The 23,954-nt window shown below is 44.0% G+C and overlaps 1 protein-coding gene across 1 annotated transcript; it reads left to right on the top strand.

Annotated features, from left to right (window-relative positions):
* Positions 1 to 14,180: 14,180 nt before the first annotated feature.
* LOC121533394 (LIM/homeobox protein Lhx4-like) lies at positions 14,181 to 23,238 on the top strand. Its single transcript, XM_041839299.1, has 6 exons — positions 14,181 to 14,465; positions 18,235 to 18,406; positions 19,832 to 20,034; positions 20,853 to 21,007; positions 21,144 to 21,315; positions 21,936 to 23,238. Exons 1-6 carry the CDS (start codon positions 14,387 to 14,389, stop codon positions 22,313 to 22,315), a joined length of 1,161 nt encoding a protein of 386 aa, XP_041695233.1. The 5' UTR covers positions 14,181 to 14,386; the 3' UTR covers positions 22,316 to 23,238.
* Positions 23,239 to 23,954: the final 716 nt, after the last annotated feature.

Raw genomic sequence — 23,954 nt, 5'->3', positions numbered from 1 at the left:
CAAAGAGGGTGAATTATGATGTAGTTTATTCAGCGTGTTATGGTAGAGAGAAGCAGTACAGGGTGGAGTAGCTTCAGGCCGGGGTAGGAGCTGAGTAGGGTGGAGAGCCAGTAGTCCTGAGGGCTGGATGACGAGGATATCAGACAACAGAGCAGGTTGCGGCGTGGGAATGGCAGGCAGGCAGGCAGCAGGAACAGACGAGATCACAGGTAGTGTAGGAACGAACTGGCGCTGGAGAGGTGTCCAGCCCGGGTAGATAACTGCTGGTTGATTGTTGACAATGAGCTGCAGCTGGATGTAACTGATCTTGTGAGAGAATGGCCACGCCCCCTGACCTAGATCCTCTGACTGGACTGCACAGCAGGGGGAGACAGACACAAACAACACACACAGGGAAAAAGGGAAAGGAAAACCAGCAGGAACAGGACCAACAGTGCCGGACCGTAACAGTACCCCCCCCTCAACGGGCGCCACCCGGCGACCCACCCGGCTTGTCAGGGTGGTCCCTATGGAAGTCAGCCACCAGCTGCGGATCCAGTATAAATCGTCGGGAATCCAGGACCTCTCCTCGGGACCGTATCCCTCCCAGTCCACCAGGTACTGAAACCCTCTACCACGCCTCCGGACGTCCAGCAGTCTCCGCACCGTGTAGGCTGGATGGTCGGTCACACATCTGCGGTGGCGGAGGGGGATCCACAGGCGGACACAAAGGGCTGGAGGAGACCAGCTTCAGCTGGGACACGTGAAATGTAGGATGGACTCTCATGGCCTGGGGAAGCTTCAACCGAACAGCCGAAGGGGTTGATGATGGAGTCGATCTCGAAAGGACCCAAATACCGGGGCGACAGCTTACGGGAGTCAGTGCGCAGGGGGATGTTGCTGGAGGAGAGCCAGACTCGCTGACCAGGCTGGAACTGGGGAGCGACTACCCTGTGCCTGTCCGCCACCCTCTTGTTACGCTCTGCTGTCCGTAGAAGAGCCTCACGGGTGTCCACCCACACCTTGCGGCAGCGACGAAGGTTATCCTGAACTGACGGGACGGCTAACTCCCTTTCCTGAGACGGGGAACAATGGCGGTTGGTACCCCAAAGCCGCCTCAAATGGTGAGAGGCCGGTGGCAGATGAGGTGAGGGAATTGTGGGCATATTCGACCCACGGGAGATGTTTGGCCCAGGTGGACGGGTTCTGGGATGTCACACAGCGTAGAGCAGCCTCCAGGTCCTGATTGGTCCTCTCAGTCTGGCCATTGGACTGGGGATGGAAACCTGATGAGAGACTGACAGTGGCACCCAGAGCCGAACAAAACTCCTTCCATACCCGAGAAATGAACTGTGGGCCTCTATCGGACACTATGTCCACAGGTATTCCATGGGGACGGAATACATGTAGGACAAAGAGGTCGGCTGTCTCACTGGCAGATGGTAATTTTGGTAATGCAACAAAATGGGCAGATTTAGAGAATCTGTCCACGATGGTGAGTATGGTGTCATTACCCTCAGACATAGGAAGTCCAGTGACGAAGTCCAAGCCCACGTGAGACCAAGGACGACTCGGGACTGGGAGAGGCCGCAGCAGGCCCGAAGGAGCCCTGTGGGAAGCCTTATTTTGGGCACAGATGGAACAGGCCGCCACGTACTCCCGGACGTCAGCCTCGGCGGATGGCCACCAAAAGTGCCTCTTCAGTAGCGACAGTGTACGGTTCATACCAGGGTGGCAGGAGAAGCGTGAGGTGTGGATCCAGTTGAGCACTTGCGGCCGCACGGCTGCGGGAACATAGAGAAGGTCGGGGGGCCATCGGCCGGTCCAGGTTCCAACTCTTGTGCCGATCGGACGAGGGACTCGATTTCCCAGTGAACCGCCGCCACCAAACAGGAAGCGGGCAGAACAGATTCAGGATTGCTGGAGTCTTCATTGTCTGTAAACTGGCGAGAGAGAGCATCAGGCTTGACATTACGTGTGCCAGGACGATATGTTAAAATAAACTTGAACCTGCTGAAGAACAGAGCCCATCTGGCCTGACGGGAGTTCAGCCTCTTGGACGACTGGATGTAAGCCAGGTTCTTGTGGTCTGTCCAGACTATGAAGGGTTGCTCTGCTCCGTCTAGCCAGTGCCTCCACTCCTCCAACGCCAACTTGACAGCAAGCAACTCCCGGTTACCCACGTCGTAGTTCTTCTCAGCAGGGGTCAATCTCCTGGAGAAAAAGGCCACAGGATGGAGCTTCTGGTCCGTGGGGGAACGTTGTGACAGGACAGCCCCCACCCCCGAATCAGAGGCGTCCACTTCCACAATAAACTGCAAACTAGTGTCTGGATGAATAAGAACAGGTGAGGTGGTGAACAGTTCCTTCAATGTACTCACGGCTGACTCGGCCTCAGGCGTCCACAGGAATGGCACCTTAGGGGAGGTGAGCTTGGTCAGGGGGCAACCACTCGGCTGAAACCCCTGATGAAGCGGCGGTAGAAGTTGGCGAAGCCCAGGAAGCGTTGTAGCTGCTTCCGAGACGTGGGTGTGGGCCACTCCACAACCGCTCTGATCTTGTCAGGGTCTGGTGACACTTGTCCCCGCTCGATAATAAAGCCCAAAAAGGGGACGGACTGCCGGTGGAACTCACATTTTTCTGCTTTCACATACAGTTTGTTTTCCATGAGGCGTTGGAGAACCAGACGGACGTGGGAGACGTGTTCATCCTGTGACTTAGAGAATATTAGAATGTCATCCAAATAGACAAACACAAAGCGGTGTAGAAAATCCCTCAACACATCGTTAACCATGGCCTGAAACACTGCTGGGGCGTTAGTGAGACCGAATGGCATGACTAGGTATTCAAAGTGTCCGAGAGGGGTATTGAACCCAGTTTTCCATTCATCTCCCCGCCTGATCCTAACGAGGTGGTAAGCGTTACGTAGGTCGAGTTTGGTAAACACAGTGGCACCATGAAGGGGTTCAAATGCTGAGTTGATGAGAGGCAGGGGGTATGTATTTCTGACTGTGATGTTATTTAGTCCTCTGTAGTCAATGCAGGGGGCGTAATGTTTTGTCCTTCTTCTCTACAAAAAAGAACCCAGCTCCAACAGCGGAAGATGAGGGACGAATGATGCCAGAGGTTAGGGAGTCGCCTATGTAGGTTTCCATAGCTTCTCTCTCAGGGACGGGACAGATTGAAAAGCCGACTGGACGGCAAAGGGGCTCCAGGCAGTAACTCAATAGCGCAATCGTATGGCCTATGAGGTGGTAATGAAAGTGCCTTGGACTTACTGAATACCTCGGCCAGGTCCAGGTACTCCTCAGGGACTGAAGAGAGGTCTGGGGTTTTGACAGGGGAAGCAGGGGGAGCCGACCGAGGGCGGAATAGCCGACCCAAGGCAAACAGAATGGCAGTGAGTGCTCCAACTGTGTATCTTGTGGTTTTGCCAGTCAATATGGGGGTTGTGAAGGCTAAGCCAAGGGAAACCGAGGATAAGGGGGAGGCCGAGGAGGAGACTACTTTAAACTGGATGGTTTCTTTGTGATTGCCGGACAGCATGAGAGAAACGGGGGACAGTTTGGTGGGTGATGTTGGCAAACTGATGGCCGTCAATAAGCGGTTACTGTTATAGGCTTAGGCAGGGGCTTAACAGGGATCTCAGCCTGAGTGACCAGGTTGACGTCAAGGAAACTATCCTCAGCACCAGAGTCGATTAGAGCAGCTAGTGGGAGAGATAGATTCCTGAACTGGACTGTAGCTGGGATAACTAGACGGGGTGCTGTGGGCATTGAGTCAGGTGTAGCACTTCGCAAGTACGCCCACTTTTACCTGCGAGCTTGGTCTTTTGGGCGAACCGGACAGTTAACCAGGAAATGAGTGCGGTCCCCACAGTACATGCACTCACCAGCCCGCATGCGCCGTTCCTTTTCGGCAGGGGACAGACGAGCACGGCCCAGCTGCATGGGCTCGTCTAGTTCCGTGGAGGGATCCGCTGAGGTGTGTGGGCGGTGTCCGAGTGGTGGTGTAGCTCGGGCTGCCGAGCGAGGGGGCCCCGCCTGTGGTGTGGACCCGACCGCCCCTCTCCTGTCTCCTCTCCCGTAGCCTGTTGTCTATTCGTGTAGCAAGGGAAACGAGAACATGAAGGTTAGCAGGCTCATCACGAACAGCTAGTTCATTCTTAATCGGGTCACTTAGACCGTTAACAAACGCTCCCTGAAGAGCTTCGTCATTCCACTTGGAATCGGCTGCCAAGGTCCAAAAGTCAATGGCGTATTCAGCCACGCTACCCGTGCCCTGTCGTAGCTTCAATAGTCTCTTTGTGGCGGTCCCGGCATGGTCCGGGTGATCAAACACAACTTTCAATTGAGAGGAAAAATCGTCAAACGACAGGCTGGCAATCTGCTGAGTAGAACAAGCCGCTTCTGCCCAAATCAAAGCTTTGCCCCTCATTAACCCCAGTGCGTAATGTACCTTTGAGGATTCCGTGGAGAAAGACAGGGGCTTCTGTTGGAACACCAAGCGGCACTGAAGCAGGAAACCACGGCATTTGTTCAGGTCCCCGGTGAAAGGTTCGGGTGAGGTTGTAGGGGGTTCCCGAAGGGCAGGAGCGGAAGCCGAACCTGGAGCCACTGTAGGAGGAACAGGCGGAGGAGAAACAGAGGGAGGAAGGGTAGTGAGTGTTACCAGGTTAGCTACCTGAGAGGAGAGATGAGATACTTGATCCAACAACTGCTGGTTGTTATCCAATAGAGTCCGGATGAGTTGGTCGTGTTGTCCCAATAGCATTCCCTGTGAATGGAGGGCGCGTTGTATGCCATCACCCGTTGTTTCATGTGGCATCTCTGCTGAGTCCATGTTTGGCCAGTTCGTTCTATTAGGCTTGGGTGGGGGACTCAGGTGCAGAGACGGACACGCGGACAAAGAGGGTGAATTATGATGTAGTTTATTCAGCGTGTTATGGTAGAGAGAAGCAGTACAGGGTGGAGTAGCTTCAGGCCGGGGTAGGAGCTGAGTAGGGTGGAGAGCCAGTAGTCCTGAGGGCTGGATGACGAGGATATCAGACAACAGAGCAGGTTGCGGCGTGGGAATGGCAGGCAGGCAGGCAGCAGGAACAGACGAGATCACAGGTAGTGTAGGAACGAACTGGCGCTGGAGAGGTGTCCAGCCCGGTAGATAACTGCTGGTTGATTGTTGACAATGAGCTGCAGCTGGATGTAACTGATCTTGTGAGAGAATGGCCACGCCCCCTGACCTAGATCCTCTGACTGGACTGCACAGCAGGGGGAGACAGACACAAACAACACACACAGGGAAAAAGGGAAAGGAAAACCAGCAGGAACAGGACCAACAGTGCCGGACCGTAACAGGAAGAAGTTCAAGATGACGGTCAATCACCCTCGGTCTGGGGCTCCATGCAAGATCTCACCTTGTGGGGCATCAATGATCATGAGGAAGGTGAGGGATCAGCCCAGAACTACACGGCAGGACCTGGTCAATGACCGGAAGAGAGATAGGACCACAGTCTCAAAGAAAACCATTAGTAACACACTACGCCGTCATGGATTAAAATCCTGCAGCGCACACAAGGTCCCCCTGCTCAAGCCAGCGCATGTCCAGGCCCGTCTAAAGTTTGCCAATGACCATCTGGATGATCCAGAGGAGGAATGGGAGAAGGTCATGTGGTCTGATGAGACAAAAATAGAGCTTTTTGGTCTAAACTCCACTCGCCGTGTTTGGAGGAAGAAGAAGGATGACTACAACCCCAAGAACACCATCCCAACCGTGAAGCATGGAGGTGGAAACATCATTCTTTGGGGATGCTTTTCTGCAAAGGGGACAGGACGACTGCACCGTATTGAGGGGAGGATGGATGGGGCCATGTATCGCGAGATCTTGGCCAACAACCTCCTTCCCTCAGTAAGAGCATTGAAGATGGGTCGTGGCTGGGTCTTCCAGCATGACAACGACCCGAAACACACAGCCAGGGCAACTAAGGAGTGGCTCCGTAAGAAGCATCTCAAGGTCCTGGAGTGGCCTAGCCAGTCTCCAGACCTGAACCCAATAGAAAATCTTTGGAGGGAGCTGAAAGTCCGTATTGCCCAGCGACAGCCCCGAAACCTGAAGGATCTGGAGAAGGTCTGTATGGAGGAGTGGGCCAAAATCCCTGCTGCAGTGTGTGCAAACCTGGTCAAGACCTACAGGAAACATATGATCTCTGTAATTGCAAACAAAGGTTTCTGTACCAAATATTAAGTTATGCTTTTCTGATGTATCAAATACTTATGTCATGCAATAAAATGCAAATTAATTACTTAAAAATCATACAATGTGATTTTCTGGATTTTTGTTATAGATTCCGTCTCTCACAGTTGAAGTGTACCTAAGATAAAAATTACAGAACTCTACATGCTTTGTAAGTAGGAAAACCTGCAAAATCGCCAGTGTATCAAATACTTGTTCTCCCAACTGTAAGTGCCTTTGAACAAGATATGGTAGTAGGTGCCGGGCGCCCCAGTTTATGTAGAGAACTGCAACACTGCTGGGTTTTTCCCACTCAACAGTTTCCCGTGTGTATCAAGAATGGTCCATCACCCAAAGGACATCCAGCCAACTTGACACAACTGTGGGAAGCATTGGAGTCAACATGGGCCAGCATCCCTGTTGAATGCTTTCGACACCTTGTAGAGTCCATGCCCTGACGAATTGAGGCTGTTCTGAGGGCAAAAGAGGGGGGTGCAAGTGCAACTCAATATTAGGAAGGTGTTCCTAAATTTTGGTATACTCAATGTATAATGAGCCTTTGGCTGATCAGTGTGCAATGGCTGGCCAGGTTTTCTCATAGACTGAGCTGAGGTCACGCAAATTCACATTCAAAGTCAAACATGGCATCAGCAAAGAGACAGCCAAGATCATGGATCATGAAAAACAGAAAGGGTGCCTATAAAGTAGAAAGACCACATTCTACATTGTCACCTCACTCAAAACGTCCTGTTTTTTGGTCGGCTAAAACCATGATTTGACCAAACAGTAAAGTTAATTAACCTCATGACTCCTGTAATGAAAGTGTGTCTCACCTCATTCCCTGTGCCTGTTTTACTGGGGCCTGCTGCTGTATTGAGCGACACTCCCCTCTCCCGCCATGCGCTCGAGGGAAAAATGTGTTCTGATCTTATAAAATTTCTAAATGAAATTTCGGCGAAAAACACAGCTTTTGAAGCTTCACCCCCTTGACCCTGTCAAAGAGAGGAGGGCATCAGCTTTCTCTAGGCATCATTTTTATTTCACAACTCTCAATATTCCGGTCAATAGCAACTATTTTACAACCAAGATATTTGGTATGGCATTGAGATATGGAGCGGCGCACGCGCGAAATGCGCAGGAGTCATGAGGGCATAGGCCAATAGGTCTCATATAGTAGCCTCCAAGTACAAAGCTTTTTTTTAGGTCATTACATTTACTGTTGGATGAATACATGGCTTGCAGTGGGTATTATACTTAGAGTTAGCGATCTAGTTAATGTGTGTTTGAGTTTCCACTTCCTCAGGTGTTGAACCCCAAATTAATGAGCCTATAATATCAGTTACTGCACATAAAGATACAGTGCATTCGGAAAGTATTCAGACCCCTTGACTTTTTCCATATTTTGTTAAGTTACAGCCTTGTAAATAGTTTTTTTTCCTCATCAATAAATCAAAAAAACAGAAATACCTTATTTACATAAGTATTCAGACCCTTTGCTAAGAGACTCGAAATTGAGCTCATGTGCATCATGTTCCCATTGAGCATCCTTGAGCTGTTTCTACAAATTGATTGGAGTCCACCTGTGGTAAATTCAATTAATTGGACATGATTTGGAAAAGCACACACCTGTCTATATAAGATCCCACAGTTGACAGTGCATGTCAGAGCAAAAACCAAGCCATGAGATTGAAGGAATTGTCCATAGAGCTCCAAGACAGGATTATGTCGAGGCACAGATCTGGGGAAGGGTACCAAAAAATGTCTGCAGCGTTGAAGGTCCCCAAGAACACAGTGGCCTACATCATTCTTAAATGGAAGAAGTTTGGAACCACCAAGACACTTCCTGGCCGCCCGGCCAAACTGAGCAAGGGCCTTTGTCAGGGAGGTGACCAAGAACCCGATGGTCACTCTGACAGAGCTCCAGAGTTCCTCTGTGGAGATGGGAGAACCTTCCAGAAGGACTACCATCTCTGCAGCACTCCACCAGTCAGACCTTTATGGTTGAGTGGCCAGACGGAAGACAAGTCTCTGAATGTCCTTGAGTGGCCCAGCCAGAGCCCGGACTTGAACCCCATCGAACATCTCTGGAGAGACCTGAAAATAGCTGTGCAACGACGCTCCCCATCCAAGCTGACAGTGCTTGAGAGGATCTGCAGAGAAGAATGGGAGAAGCTACTCAAATACAGGTGTGCCAAGCTTGTAGCATCATACCCAAGAAGACACGAGGCTGTAATCGCTGCCAAAGGTGCTTCAACGAAGTACTGAGTAAAGGGTCTGAATACTTATGTAAATGTGATATTTCTGTTTTTTTAAATAATACATTTGCAAAAATGTCTAAAAACCTGTTTTTGCTTTGTCATTATGGGGTATTGTGTGTAGATTGTGTGTTGATTGATGAAAAAAACAATTTAATCAAATGTAGAATAAGGCTGTAACGTAACAAAATGTGGAAATAGTCAAGGGGTCTGAATACTTTCCGAATGCACTGTATATGTCATTCATCTTTATTGAACAAAAAGTCCTATTTTGACTGTAAAATATAGCATCTACAGTCTAATTGTCAACCCAAAATTCATGACAATTACTGGATTGGAAAATTTTGAGTCATGCATTCCTGCTTGGACCTGCAACGTTTTCTTGAATATCTCAGTAGTCTATTAATTACATTCTAAATAAAGCACTATGAATTACTTTATAAGATGATTATTTATATTTTGCAGTCCATCTCCAGTGTACCCTAGTGGGATGCTATTTGATAAAGGAGTGGGCTGGGGTGGGGGGAGTGGAGTGGAGGAACAATTGAGCAATACATTTCAGAATCAGGCCCTGATACTAATTTTGAAGTTTAAATAGGGACCATTTCAACTTGAAAGGACAGAAAGTTTGGTAAACCTCAGTGTCTAACATTTGATATGGATGATGAACTTGGACAAATTCCCGGATGTGTCGATCACATTGTTTTAATGCACCCAAGCACCCAAATATTTTCACCCAAGAGGGAATATTTTCTGTTTCTTGCGTTTATTACAAGATTTCAATCGGTGTTCATTCAAGATCATCAGTGTCAAGGCTGCGTGTTCTCATTTGCCAACAAGGAAATTCTGATTTTATACAAAATATTAGCCTATTGAATGTTCTCAATTGAAACGTAGGCCTGTTATATGGGGAGGTAGATAGCCATTATTGCAAAACAAACGTTTGTGAGGTTTGTTTTTTAAGTCTTCAGTTCGGTCATATTTAAAGACCTATAAGCTCCCCATATTGTGCATACGGCATACAGTATTTGTAACGACATATTAAAAAAATTTTTTTAACTAAAATAATATAGTGGCCATTCAGCTGTTTGTTTTATCTTTAAAATGCATTACCAGACATTACAACACAGATGATCAGTTACTGTATAAGGGCTTTTTGTTATGCACAGAACCATACATAGTAAGTAGCATACCGCTGGTTGTGGTCCACATTTGTGGTCTAATAATAACAACGGATTGATTACATTAGCCAACAGATAATAAAATCAAATGGAAAATATAACTTACTAAGCAACAAAATAGTAGTCAATCAGATCACGGTGGAAAACCTGATTTCTGACTAAAATACAGCTCGTTTGTTCAAGCAATCTCTTCCACTAATTACCTAAATGGACAGGACCTGTCAGGAGACAATAACTATTCCCTAATAGAATTTGCTCCCAAGTGCAATTTAATTTTCTCCTTGCCCTCGCCTAAAGGTCCCCTTTCTTTCACTGTCTTTTTCTGGCAAAGAAAGGGGGAGCACGTTCTGACATGGCTCAGCCACGATGGTTCTCTCTATTTTTGTCTCTATTTTTAGGGAAACAGAGATAGATATTATTAAAATACTACAGCTTTCTCCTCGTGCTTGCAGAACCTAGCTGGAGTTAACATGAAGAGAGAAAGCCGCGACCCCGCTGCCACGCTCGCGCCACGTTGAGCGCTGTCCTTCGGGAGTAGTGCTGAAATTAACATGACGCCTGCAATCCACCTGAGTAGGTAGGTTTGCATGACGTTGTACGTGTTTGGTCAATACGAAGTATGATGCTCCCTATGGTTATTATGCATCTTGAATTTGTTAAATTCATTCAGTCATGTGATGTTAAAACCTGTATATTGACTGTCTGGGTCCATTCATTGTGATTGTCGTGTCTGTGTCATTTTGACAAGTAGGCAACGCAGGCTTATCAAAAGTAACTGGACAAGGATAAGAAGGAGATTTCGATATTTCTCCTACCGCACACAGTGTTCCAGGTTCTACTCGAGTGAAGTTGATCGCTATTGTAGCTTAAGTTCCATTGTGCAAATGCATTAAATGCACAAATCCACCACAATGTAGAACAAATGAAAATATTATTCCTCCTTGAATGATTTAGCAATAAACCATTGGCTTTTCGATTGATATTGTTATTCATGCTTCTCCCAATCACAGCTTACTGTTTTAGTGTGCATTTCGGCTTTCGGCAGTGTGTGTTTCTGTGTGTTTTCTTACTGGAATCTACTGGCCTACTGGACAACCCTATGTGTATTTTAGTTTGGTTAAACCTGTTCAACTATACAACATGGCTTGATATAGACCTAGGTGATTATATTTCTGTCGTTGACCCACAACTATCAACTGCATTTCAAGTAAGATACTCATAGCCTATAGGTCCTCAAGTTATTTGTGCTTTCTGTCAATCACCAAATCACTTCCCTCAGTGTGTCTTGGTTTAAATAATAAGAATAGATGACGCCTTATTTCGTTGAAGGTAATCAAGCTAGCCTCTTGGGTGCAAACGTGTAACATTATTTTATAAGCTGGTATTGGGGAAGGCCTGGTTAACCTATGAACAATATAACGGTCCAGTGGTGAGAATTAATGGTTGTATTGCGAGACCTCTTGGACCTTGTGCTTTACCTATAAGATGGATTTGTGAATCGCAGATGTCAATGAACTCTTACACTGAAATATTATATCTAATTAGAGGTGACTGGGTCAACAGCGGTGGCAGAAAAGTTGCCCTTTGCTTGAGTTATAGCTTCTCGCTTAGGACTCATTGTCCTATACTAAGGGATGCATCATTAGATTTTACAATGACACAATTACTTTTCCCCCCAAGCACACAAGAGGAGGTGTACTACCCACTTCCATTTATGTGTACCTTCTAGCAGGGGATCAAACAAATGCAGAAGTTTATACTATTTCAATAGGTCTATTTCACTTCAGATATTTTGATCGCTTGCTTTATTGTATTTTTATATAGAATACTTTTTATATTCGTCCGTGGGTATATGAATAAAATAAACAACATCCTAATTTTGTCCCACAGTTTCACTATCAAATGTGCTCTGCCTTTATCAACTGTAGGCCTACTACATCCATCAATTAATCTAATTGTATGACCGAATGTTGACAGTCTAAGAGCATTTTCTCCACACTGTATTTAAAAGCCAAATGCATGATTTCAATGCACTCGACAATCAAAGTAATTTAATAATCTTAGGGGAAAAGGGAATATTAAAATGAAAGTGTATGACGGGATGATTCCCTTGCCTTGCAGCACTGGCCTGGATGAGGGGATGGATGAAGGGGTGGATATAACTGGGACACCTGGCATAAAGACATGAAGGAGGGTTTAGCGCTGGTGTGGGGAGTATTCCCGTAATATCCCTGCTGCTCCCATTTAATCAGCTTGATGAGTGTTTTCATTTTACAAAATTACATTTGAAATATTAACACACAACGGCTTATGGGGTTTGTATAGTCCCCATAGCATTGCAATGTGAAACAATGGAATCATCAGCTAAGTTTTAAATATCCTATAGGTTTAGCTGAAATATCCAACATCATATCCCCATTATGCAAATTAAACCGAATATCTTCTCTTTTTTGACATTGATTCACCTATAACCTTGTAGGCCTATATTGTCAGTCTGCAAGTGATAACCCAACTAATTTGAGTCATGTGAGTAGGCTTTAGGCTAGTTTGTATTGATATTGAAAAAAAGAGTTTGTAGTTGTACATAAACAGAAAACGAAAGAAGATATCAGAGACAGGTATAGAGACATATAGGCTAACCTTAAGGGGCAGGATAGTGTTAAGCTTACCAACATTAGCTGGACTACTTCGACACAACACCATTTGGAATTAGGCTTCTATTTGACTCCCTTTATCTTTGTGCATCCATTATCTTTGTGCATCCATAAATTGTGTATAAATCCAATAATGATGGATGTTATAGTTGATTTTGCAGGGAATGTCCACCAAATAACGAGATGACAGTCGTTTAGCTGTAATTAGATATAAGGTTGTGTCAGTTTTATTCCGATTTACTCGAAATTATGTATGGTGGAAGCTGGGTGAATCTACGTTGTTTCCATGTCATTTCAACGAAAGTATGTTGAACCAACGTGGAATAGACGTTGAATTGACGTCTGTGCCAGTGGAAGCACGCATGGTGAATAGAAACTCCCCCTGATATTTCTTATGCCCCAAATTAATATTTTATTCTTTCAATTGTTGTCTGCACAAAATCATATTCTACAGTTATTGTGCTCATTATCAAAATTCTGTTGATATTATTAGGCTATTATTCATTTTATTATTAGTAGTAGTAGTAGCAGTAGTAGTAGTATTGTTAATATTCTTATTATTAGTATTGTTATATCGTAATACAATAATTCAATGATGATTCATAGCCTACATATATTATTTAATGTTATAAATGTTCAATGTTCATGATCATTCATGTAAACACTTGTTGTTATAGTAGGAATGGTGGTACGGGTTAGGGTAATAGCAGACATAGGCCCATATGCTGTAGTTCTTTTGTATTCAGATATTCCCGAGATTCAGACGGTCGGCTGCTTGTAGGCTACGATTTCGTTCAACGTGTGAGTGGAATAGGATCGTATTGTTCACCTGAACGCTTGGGACGCGGACCAAGCAACCACACTGTACATGCTTGAAGCAAATTGGAAGCGAAGATTGAGTTCATCTAGCTTGAACTACGAACTCTCCGGGGGGAATATCTTAACCCGAGAGCAGTCTCTCAAACGCGGAATTGAAATGAACACTGTCAGAAGGATTGTGCATGGACTTCTAATACCTGTCAAGGCTCTCGGATAATAGGTCTTACTTACAGTCAGGTTACATCCCATTCATAGAGATCAGACACAAATATTGTGATTATGTCCAATCAACGAAAAATAAAAAGGAAAACGCCGCACACTTCTTCTCATGCTCTCAGGTGATTTTATCATAACGTTTCTACCCTTAGGTCTTCATCAGGCATCCATATCCCAGATGCGGGTGGAAGGTCCTGTATGTCCAATCAACAAAATTTAATTCACATCATTTTTTAGCCTACACATCATCGATGGTAGGCCTATTCGTATGCTATCGGCAAACCAAATTCAATAACTCCTATCCTAACAAATAGGACCTACTTTTCCTGAAGGTTTAGAGCAGATTTTTTTCAACATTTAGCCTACATGCAATTTACCGATAGGCTAATTGTCAAATCCTTGACAATATGTAGAAACGTATTAATTTCATATCTGTCACCAGCACAGGTAGGCTGTAGGTTCGGCTGTATAGGCTAGTAGCGGTTGCTCAATGTTCACTTTCACGTATTTGAAGAAAGATACGCTTTGATAGTGCAAAGTCTATCAAAGCGTATTGCCATTTTCAGCTGAAAAACATTTGACCCCTTCAGTTATACTGACAGAAAAACAAAGCTACGAGCAAAGCCAGACTATATTTATTGATACTATTCTAAAGAAGGTCGCGTCTTTCTGGTGGCATTCTGCCTTGTCACCAATTCTTCCTTCTTTCTCACTGCACACCTGCGCTCACGAGCAGAATTCTTCCTCCCATTTGAGGCTTGTCCGAGGATCCCATTGGTCCCTGGTGGTGCCTATGCTGGGGTGACGTCACAGTTGCCCCTGCAGTGTGAATGAATCAAGCAGCTTGTTTGATCCACATCAAAAGAGCACGGCGAAATCTCGCACGCATGGACAATATTCCAGGATAATAAAAAACCGGACAGCAAGATCTACAGAAGGGTTCAGACCCTGTTTCTATTTAACATATTCTAATTTTCTCACTAAATAGACGGGAGCTTCAGCCCACCTTGTTGAGCGTGTATATGTGTGTGTTTATTCCCCGTTTTGGATCACAATGATGCAAAGTGCGGCTGTTCTACCAACAGAGAGTCCTGTGAAGGGTGTCCCGGAGATACTCGGAGTGCCAATGCAACGTAAGGCTTTTCCACTTCCTTTTCTATATTGATTATATCATACAGAAATTGGCAGGCGAGCTCTGAAATGCTGCAGGGCACTGCTGTAGAAAAATATGTAGCGTTTAATTAAACTGGGTTGAGGGACAGAAAAGCCAGGCTAAAGAAGGCAGCGATGTTATTCTACTGGATCATATGTATTCATATTATTCAACTTACTCACATTACTTGTGTTTCATATTGTTATTTGAAGTGAGGGTGTTCTGCATTTCATTTCTATCTTCTGGTCCTCGTGGAATTTTGTGGAATGCTGTATGGATAGAGATTCTTTATCACATGTGGTCTATGTCTTGTTTAAAGTGTGCATTTGTACTGCTCACAGTGTTGTGTTTCCAAACTCCAGCCTTATGCACGAGTTGTACATGCTGGTTTTACACTATTAGAACCCCTGTGCATATATAGGCCTAGGTTGTGACGTGTGTATAATAGTATAATACTCATCAAGACATAAACACTTTAAGTTTGTACTTTTTTATTTATCATACAGGAATATTAATATTCTCTACCTCGAGCGCATTTTCTTATTCTATTCCCTCGAGCTGTATGATAAGTTTGCTTCTGGTCAGAGATGAGACAGCTGTTTATTTGCAAATGAGTCTGGCCATGGACGAGAGATCAGATGCTCTCATCACCTACTCTCCATACCCCACCAGTTTGACTGACAGCTATTACTGAGTCATATCGGAATTATCCAGGCAATGTTTACGTATGCTTTGATGTTTCTGTTATAGCTGTGTTATTGCACAATTGTAGACTACATAATTGTACAATTATGTCAGTCTTGTTATTGTTTGACACATAGGGTGTAGGCTATAAAACAATTATAGATTGTGATATGATACTATAGCCTACTAAAACAGGTAGTTTTAATTTTTATTTAAAAAATGACCAACGTGGAATATGTCACTACATTGTGTGTGCAGTAACTACTTTACCTCTCTGCATCAAAGCAAATAATTGGTCATTATCTTCGCATCGGCTCTTTATCTCAGTTTTGTTAATCTATGCTATAGGCCTATATAATCTGATCGTGCAATCAAGATGGAACTGGAATTGGATAAATTCCTGATTTAATTATTCATATGCGAGCCACGGAAATGTATAGATGGACCTAGACTATTACCTCTAATGTTGCTTTTAATCCACAATGCAATACTATATAGTTTATAACGCAGATCCAAACGAGCTATTGCTTCTTTCAGCGCAGGAGAGTATATTTTTGTTTAGAATCTAGCATAATTGATAATTTAACCCATTTAAAAGTGTATTGAATTGACCTTCATTTAGGCTACCTTATTGATAAAGATAGTGAACCATAATGTTTAATGCACAAAGTGAAACAATGCAGAATTGTGAAATAGAATTGGTTTAACCTATATAAATATATGTTAGTGGTGTATGCTCTTTAATTTTGTAAATCGAGACAGATTAAAAGATTGTGTAAAGATCTTGCCACTCAACCCCCCTTCGTGCATACATGCTGGATTTAATACCGGATTACTCTAGGAATAAAAGCAATTTAGTATTATGTATCTAAACGTTATTATCATGATTAATATGGCTGTTAGCATGCTCTTATGAATAAGGGTAATTATTCTAAACCGTTTGGATACAAGAGACGTTTAGGCCCCAAGAAAAATAAGATTATTTCCTGAATAGAGTTTACAGCCTGTTTGCTTTGAAGTGTAGTTCATGCAATCTACAAAACATATGAGCTATAGGTCTATGAGCTCAATGTGGCCTTTGAGCTCTATAGGCGAGCTTGTTCCTATAGGCTTTCTTATTTGGTGTTACGATACTGTAGCTAATAAGCACATGACTTGGGTGATATGAAACACTTTTTTAATCCTGTTAAAAAACACAATTAGCCTCTGCTAATTGAAATACAGTAAACGAGCATGATAGATTTATGTTATAGGCGATGCATATATTGTAACTGAGAAAAGGAAGCGTATAGGATCACATTTGCTGAGATTTGAGGACCCCTCTTGAGGAGGCTCACAAGAGATCTTAAGTGGTTTAATCGTGTGATTTATAAGTTATGCAGAAAGAGAGAGAGAGAGAGAGAGAGAGAGAGGGAGGGAGGGAGGGAGGGGAGGGGGGGGGGTGTAGGGGCTATTAGACATCGAACGTGAATACTGCCAAGATTGGCTCTCGTGCTATCCTTTCAGTACCACCACTTCCACCACAGCATAATGCATAAAGCACCATCAAATCAGAAGAAGTCTTTCGTTTTTTGTGGATGTAAAATACACCTATCTTTCATTTTAGTTTTGTAAAAAGTATTATTAAAAAGCCATGTACTCCATAGTTATCTCATTTGATTGTGAAGTTGATTGGGAAATACCTGTTATGCCCATGTCTGTATAGGTAATGCCACATCGCAATAGTAAAATTAAAGAAATTGACCTTTGCAGCATCTCAAAATGTCTCTCCTGTACATTGTATAGGCTACCGTATCTCCTTCATAAGTGTATCGTAAAATCAACCCTATATTTGTGCATGCTTAGCTTAGGCCTTTTGTATAAATGTAGTTGATTGAGCAGCCCTCCAGAAACTATAATTAAAAATGTAAATGTTTTACTCTTCAAAAATGTATCCCAAAGTAGGCTACAGTATGAAGATGCACATGTAGGCCTACTGTATTGTAATTGTTTTGAAATGTTGTCGTGACCTCCACAGCGCACATTAAACAGCTTGGTATGGGTGTGATTAGATTACTGATTAGGCAGTGTGATTTAAATAATTATTTATTTAAAACAACAATTAGCTTGAGATAGGCTAATTGCAGACATACTGTAGATACAGTAAAAATATTAAACTGCTCGAGCACAAGAAACAGCACCTCCTTCCCAATTATTTTGTGCACAGAACAGTGCTTATTGCATCCGTTTTCATGAGTTTGAGGGGTCAGTTTCAATTTCGATAATCTTCATGCCCTCACCCACTATTCTAATATATTGAAAAGGCAATTTAGTCTACCATGAGAAGTCGCTCTTCATCTTGTCATTGTTCACATGCGCTACCGTTGCACTGACGACAACGGAGATTGAGGGAAATTATTTCCGAAATGTCATATTCTCAAATGAAAAAAATAAGATGGCTATAATAATAATAATAATAATAATAATAATAATAACAATACTATTAATATGTATTATTCTATCACATTATATATATATATATATATATATATATATATATGTGTGTGTGTGTGTGTTATAAATATAAAAATAACTCTGGTTATTTGCTTTTGCATAGCCTAATCTTATATCACATCAATAGTGACACTATGCTGGTGTTAAGATGTTGATGGTAATGATGGTGTATTGTTTTTAACACTATTAGGCCTAGGCTACTGCTCCTCCTTATAGGTCCGTTTTTTTCTTCATGTTATTTATTACTATTACTATTTAATACTAGTTGGTTTCGAATCAGTGGGCTTATCCAATCAAATCCACTTCAAGGCTAAATATTGTGGCACTGGCACAGGCCTTTGATAAATCTAAGTCGAATGAGTGGCATGATGACACAATTTACTCTATTTGTTTTCATCGAGGGTCACAATGATGAGGAATTAGGCTACATGACCGATTTTGTTTAACATCATTTTACCCGGCTCTGATCTTATAAACCTGCCAGGGCAATGCTCACCTGTCTTCTTGCACTATTCCAGCACCAATATTTTCTCTTAACGCATGGTGTGTGCTCTCTCGCTCTCTCCCCCCAGAAATCCCCCAGTGTGCGGGCTGTAGTCAACACATCCTCGACAAGTTCATCCTGAAGGTGCTGGACCGCCACTGGCACTCCAAGTGCCTCAAGTGTGCTGACTGTCAAGCGTTGCTGGCAGACAAGTGTTTCTCGCGGGCGGGAAATGTGTACTGCAAAGAGGATTTCTTCAAGTGAGTTCCACTTCTTCATCTTAAAACATTCACCTATCTTGTTTAAATGGGAATTTGGAGAATTTGATTGTAGCAAGCTAAGTGACATTATATGTAAAAGTGATTTACTTTAATTGTGAGCTCAAAAATGCCAATAAGATTGCACTGGGTTTGACTTGTAAAATCTGTGACATGATCAGAGTGGTCTGTGTTGCGTGTTGCTTTGGTCTGAGGAAAGATTTGGTGACCACATTACTCATGGACTAGGTTTGACTTCACTTGATCATACAGGACTAGTGCCAGTGAGGATTTTCCTCTTTGCATAGTTTACTATCATAATATAATGATTTGAGATAATGGATGTGTTATAAAACAGGCTTGTGTCAATATTTAGTGACAGGACCAACACAATGAGGTTAATCAAGCTGAACATCCTACAACATCCTCCTGTTTTTTTGTCCATGTTGAATACTTATGTTGGATAAGACAGAACACATAACACTCAAACTTTCAACTCCAAAGACACTCTATAAACAAATTCAATTTATTACTGCTCTACCAGCCTTAGCTGGACACACAAAACAGCAACTTTGAATTTCTTCTCATCCCTCTTTCTCTCCCATTTGCTTCTATCTTTTTACGATTGAATTTCTGAGGCATTAAAGAAGAAAATTAAGTTAGACTTTTATCCAAAACAGGATCAGTACTGGCTTTTACTAAATCATGTTTGAGAGGTTTTAATGTCAGAAGCTTCAATGAGACCTAAAAAGCTTGCGAGTCAGAGAGTGGAGGCTAACTTTATTAGGCGGCCCTGGGGACAATAGGGGGGATTTCTGATGTTAAAACTGCAGCGATGCTGTGTGTGCACTATGGGGATGCTACCGGAGACAGGGAGAGGAGTAGAGATGATGCGGCTTGGGCCTGGGCTGGAAACTGGAGTATAGTGCTGGATTTCCCAGCCGTGATGATGAAACTTCTCCTTGGTCTAAACTTTAGACCAAGGAGAAGTTTCATCATCACGGCTTTAGACTCTAAAGGAAGGATTTATTTCTCTGTATAGGCTTTGTGATTTACAGCCCCTCCTGAGTCAGTGCTTTATTGGTTCTCTTCAGCCTGTTTACTGTGCAGGGCTCTCTCTACTGGTTCTTATAGCCTCCACTACCACTACATTGATCCAGGCCATTCGTCAAGCTGAGGACAAGCCCACCACCAACACAAATACATTCCACCACTGATGCTTTGCCCCTCTACAACTAACACAAGTAGTGATACAGATACTATTATTACAGGTGGAAGTGGCAGTTAAAACTATGCATGCTACGTTATAACTATGTTATAAGGCCATGTTATCTTCAGCCTCTGAACAGTGGAGATGCATCCACCTGTTCTGTGTGGGGTTTGTATATCTGATGGCAGGTGTGTATGTGTGTGTGTGTGTACTTTCAGGCGGTTTGGAACAAAGTGTGCGTCGTGCCAACAGGGGATCCCTCCGACCCAGGTGGTGCGGAAGGCCCAGGACTTTGTGTACCACCTGCACTGCTTCGCCTGCGTCATGTGCAGCCGGCAGCTGGCCACTGGGGATGAGTTCTACCTCATGGAGGATGGCAGGCTGGTGTGCAAGGAGGATTACGAAACAGCCAAACAGAATGGTAGGTTTCTGACTGGGCCATCCTACTAGTCCTATGGCCAATTGGCCATCAAACACCCTCCAAATATTTGGAGTGAATAATTCAGTCTTATCTCCCTGGTTGATAAACTGTCATATTCAGAACCTCTTCAAGGAATAGACTTGACATTAACTATCTAGAGCTGGTGTGATGCTCTGAGTGATGGGTCCAGCAGAGTCCAGCAGTGGAGCTGTGGAGAGAGGTGCAGGAATTAGCAGCCCATTCAAAAGCATTCAGACAGGGAGTTCAGCAGACAGCAAGGTGCAATTAACTCCTGTATGTACAAGAATACTGAAGCATTGAGGAATCACAAGAGACAGGGGGATAGTGAAGCGACAGAATCATCATAAACCTAGCCGGATGGGGTTCCAGTGTCTCTCAGTGTCTCTCAGTGTCCTGCTTGGGCATTCAATCTCCAGTTGCTGTGACCTTTTATGGATCTGATTCTGAAAGCTCTGCCTGTGTATTTATGGAGATTTCCATGGCCCACTGATTGATTATGTTAAGTGATGCGATGTACTTTTACAGTGGGTCCACAATAACTCCCTTCTTCTGGCATTCCCTGGGGAGATTTATGTCCCCTACAGCTAGAGTGGGACAGTTTCAGAAGGGTATTGACTTACGATACAGTCCATCCAAGCAAGTTCTTCACATGTATTTTCTAGTTGATACATAGTAAAACCTATATGATGTTTTCAAAAGTGAAAATCCACAAGTTGATTTCAATCAAAAAATGTTGCAAATATTGCAAACAATATACTTCCAGAAAATCTTCTAGAATCCTTGTATGTCTTTCTCAGATGATTCAGAGGCAGGGGCAAAGCGACCACGGACCACCATCACAGCCAAACAGCTGGAGACCCTTAAAATCGCCTACAAGAACTCTCCCAAGCCAGCACGCCACGTCCGCGAGCAGCTCTCCTCAGAGACGGGGCTGGACATGAGAGTAGTGCAGGTGTGTGCCTCAACAGGATCTCTAATACCAAGCTGAGCAGTTGTCTAGTTGGACTAGCTTAAGATAACATCCTAGTGATAATATGCAGATATATACATGAATTAGAAGTCAAACGTCTCTACTCCCACAATGGCAGGTGTGGTTCCAAAATCGTCGTGCAAAAGAGAAGCGTCTGAAGAAGGATGCAGGACGGCACCGTTGGGGTCAGTTCTACAAAAGCGTCAAACGTAACCGAGGGGGCAACAAAGCAGAGAAGGAGAGTTCAGCAGACGATGCGGGACTGAGTGACAGTGAGCTCAGCTTCAGAGGTCAGTATGGCTAACCCAACCCCAAACCTCCACTTCACATCTCTCTCTCTTCCTCAACTCCTCCTCCTATTCCTGTCTTTCTCCAAAATGGAGCCCACATGAAAAGAGAAGCTTCGGCTGTGCAAATCACATTTTAGACATCCCCATGTTTTTATGGATGTTTGATGTTTGTGAGCCTGTTTTGGGGACTCATAAAAGTCTCAAGCCACTTTTAAAAGGAGGCCATTTTAACGAGAAATGAAAGCCCCGTAGCAGAAACTCTATAAAGGAGGTGAAGCTTTTAGTCAATTAGAAGGAAAGTGCTCTGGGGCATTGTTGTTATTGAAACAGCACTGGAGGGACTGCCGGAGACAAATATTTTGTATTGCACGCACAGACCCCCTTTGTTTGAGCTTAAGGTAAATCACGACTCTTTCAGCCTCTTACTAAGCGCTGGGGGAACACTATGAAGCACTACACACCCATGCCATTTACCTAGATGAAATCCAGATTATGTTGCCTCAATAAAATGGTTTCATAACGGCACTTCATTCTATTTAAAGATAAAAGCTGTATAATGTTGATATAGTTGATGACAGCACCATAGAAGTGTTAAAACCCTCCCTCCCTTCTCTCTCCAGATGACCAGATCCTGTCAGACTTGGGCCACACCAACAGCCTGTATGGGAGTGTGGGCGACGGGGGAGGGTTGAACGGAGGCTTCTCTCTAGACGCTGCTGGACAGCCCTATCATGACATTCGGGCTGGCAGTCCCTACGGCCTCCCCCAGTCACCCTCGTCCATTGCCTCGCTGCCCGGCCACACCCCGCTGCTCAACAACCTGGGCTTCACCATGGACAGCGTCATGGCCCAGGGGGGGCAGGGTGGCGTGGGGCAGGCTCTCAGGGCCATGGCAGGAGGCCCCACCTCTGACCTCTCCACGGGAAGCAGCACGGGCTACCCAGACTTCCCCACCAGCCCTGCCTCATGGCTGGACGAGATGGACCACTCCCAGTTCTGAGCTCCACCATGAACACAGCAGACTGACTGGGGTACAGAGACAGACAAAGCAGGCTTTTTACATTTCTATTTCCCTGAAACTGATATTGTTTGTTGTCCAATAATGGATGTGGAAGTGGTAGCCATGCCAGACAGGCTACACTTCAGCTACCCTCCCACCACTACAGAGTAAAGGATGTGTGGAGACCCTCCACTGACTTGAGCAGAGCAGTGGCGCCACACAGAACAGAATGGCAGGACGAAACACAACTGAATGTTGAACTTACACTGTATTATCATTTTTTTTAATGGATATATTTTTTTCCATTCTCTAAAAAAACTGGATTTGACATTTCCAGCATGAGTTTCTGCATTGGGATGGTGTTTGTCATTAAACCCTGAGGCAAGCCCAAACAGCCATCAGCAATGTTAGGGCCACAATCTAAATGGAATCCCTAAAAAAAAGAAGCTTCCTGCATGCTTCTGAATAAGGAGGATCACTGTTCATATAAAAGCCTTTTACATTGGCAAGGCACTTTACACTTCTCCTCTTTTGTACATGGACAGCAACAAACAGAAGAGAGATGAATGCACAATGCAACCCAGCAGTGTTTCTTTTGAGAAATCATTTCAAACAGTGACACAAGTCTAATTTTACAATGCTACGTTTTTTAAATGTAATGCTGAAACTAACAGCACTGGGTTTTTAGGATGTTGGTCTGGCTGTCTATACAGTGTGGGAGCCACAGATTCTTCTGTGTACATGAGGGGGAAGTCGCTTGCTTCAAACCCATTCTCTTCTGTAATGTAGGTGCTTGACTTGTTCTTCTCTGTGAATGATCTGTAGTCCTGGGGGTACACTTTTGTCAGTATTTATTACTCTGTTGTCCATACTCCCAGAATATGCTCTCTGCTAGAAGTTGTCGTGACCCAATGACAGTAGGATAGAAAGAAGTGCAAAGGCAACCCAACAACAATGTGGAAATTCACATTTGATATCCTATTTTATTGGTGCAGCTGACAACATTGGGAATCCTGTCTCATTATGACAGATACAGGAACAGAACAATGGTTTTACTAAATGTTTCATTAATGCAGTATATTTATGTATCTGAGAAAACACACACCAACCTAATCTTGACTGAGAAACATTCACTGTTAATGCTGAAAAGGCATAAACAGCCATCCTGGCTCCAGTAGCTTTGGCTGCTTAGAAGCTGCTCTTCTCTGTCAACAGCTGTAATATCACTCATCAAAATATACTGAACAAAAATATAAATGCAACATGTAAAGTGTTGGTCCCATATGTCATGAGCTGAAATAAAAGATCCCAGAAATGTTCCATACACACAAAAAGCTTATTTCTCTTAAATGTTGTGCACAAATTTGTTTATATCCCTGTTAGTGAGTATTTCTCCTTTGCCAAGATAATCCATCCACCTTAAATATCAAGAAGCTGATTAAACAGCATGATCATTACACAGGTGCACCTTATGCTGGGGACAATAAAAGGCCACTCTAAAATGTGCAGTTTTGTCACACAACACAATGCCTCAAGTTTTGAGGGAGCGTGCAATTGGCATTCTGGCTGCAGGAATGCCCAACAGAGCTGTTTCCAGAGAATTTAATGTTAATTTCTCTACCATAAGCCGTCTCCAACA

This window comes from Coregonus clupeaformis, chromosome 20 (assembly GCF_020615455.1).
Source record: "Coregonus clupeaformis isolate EN_2021a chromosome 20, ASM2061545v1, whole genome shotgun sequence".
Classification (NCBI taxonomy): Eukaryota; Metazoa; Chordata; class Actinopteri; order Salmoniformes; family Salmonidae; genus Coregonus; species Coregonus clupeaformis.
This window is presented reverse-complemented; position numbering and strand designations above follow the sequence as displayed.

What these genes read in the sequence shown, in the direction of transcription:
- LOC121533394 (XM_041839299.1), top strand. Translation starts at nt 14,387, where the DNA reads ATGATGCAAAGTGCGGCTGTTCTACCAACAGAGAGTCCTGTGAAGGGT. An exon ending in ACTCGGAGTGCCAATGCAAC is followed by an intron (nt 14,466 to 18,234) that starts GTAAGGCTTTTC and finishes CTCTCCCCCCAG; the next exon opens with AAATCCCCCAGTGTGCGGGC. An exon ending in CGAAACAGCCAAACAGAATG is followed by an intron (nt 20,035 to 20,852) that starts GTAGGTTTCTGA and finishes TGTCTTTCTCAG; the next exon opens with ATGATTCAGAGGCAGGGGCA.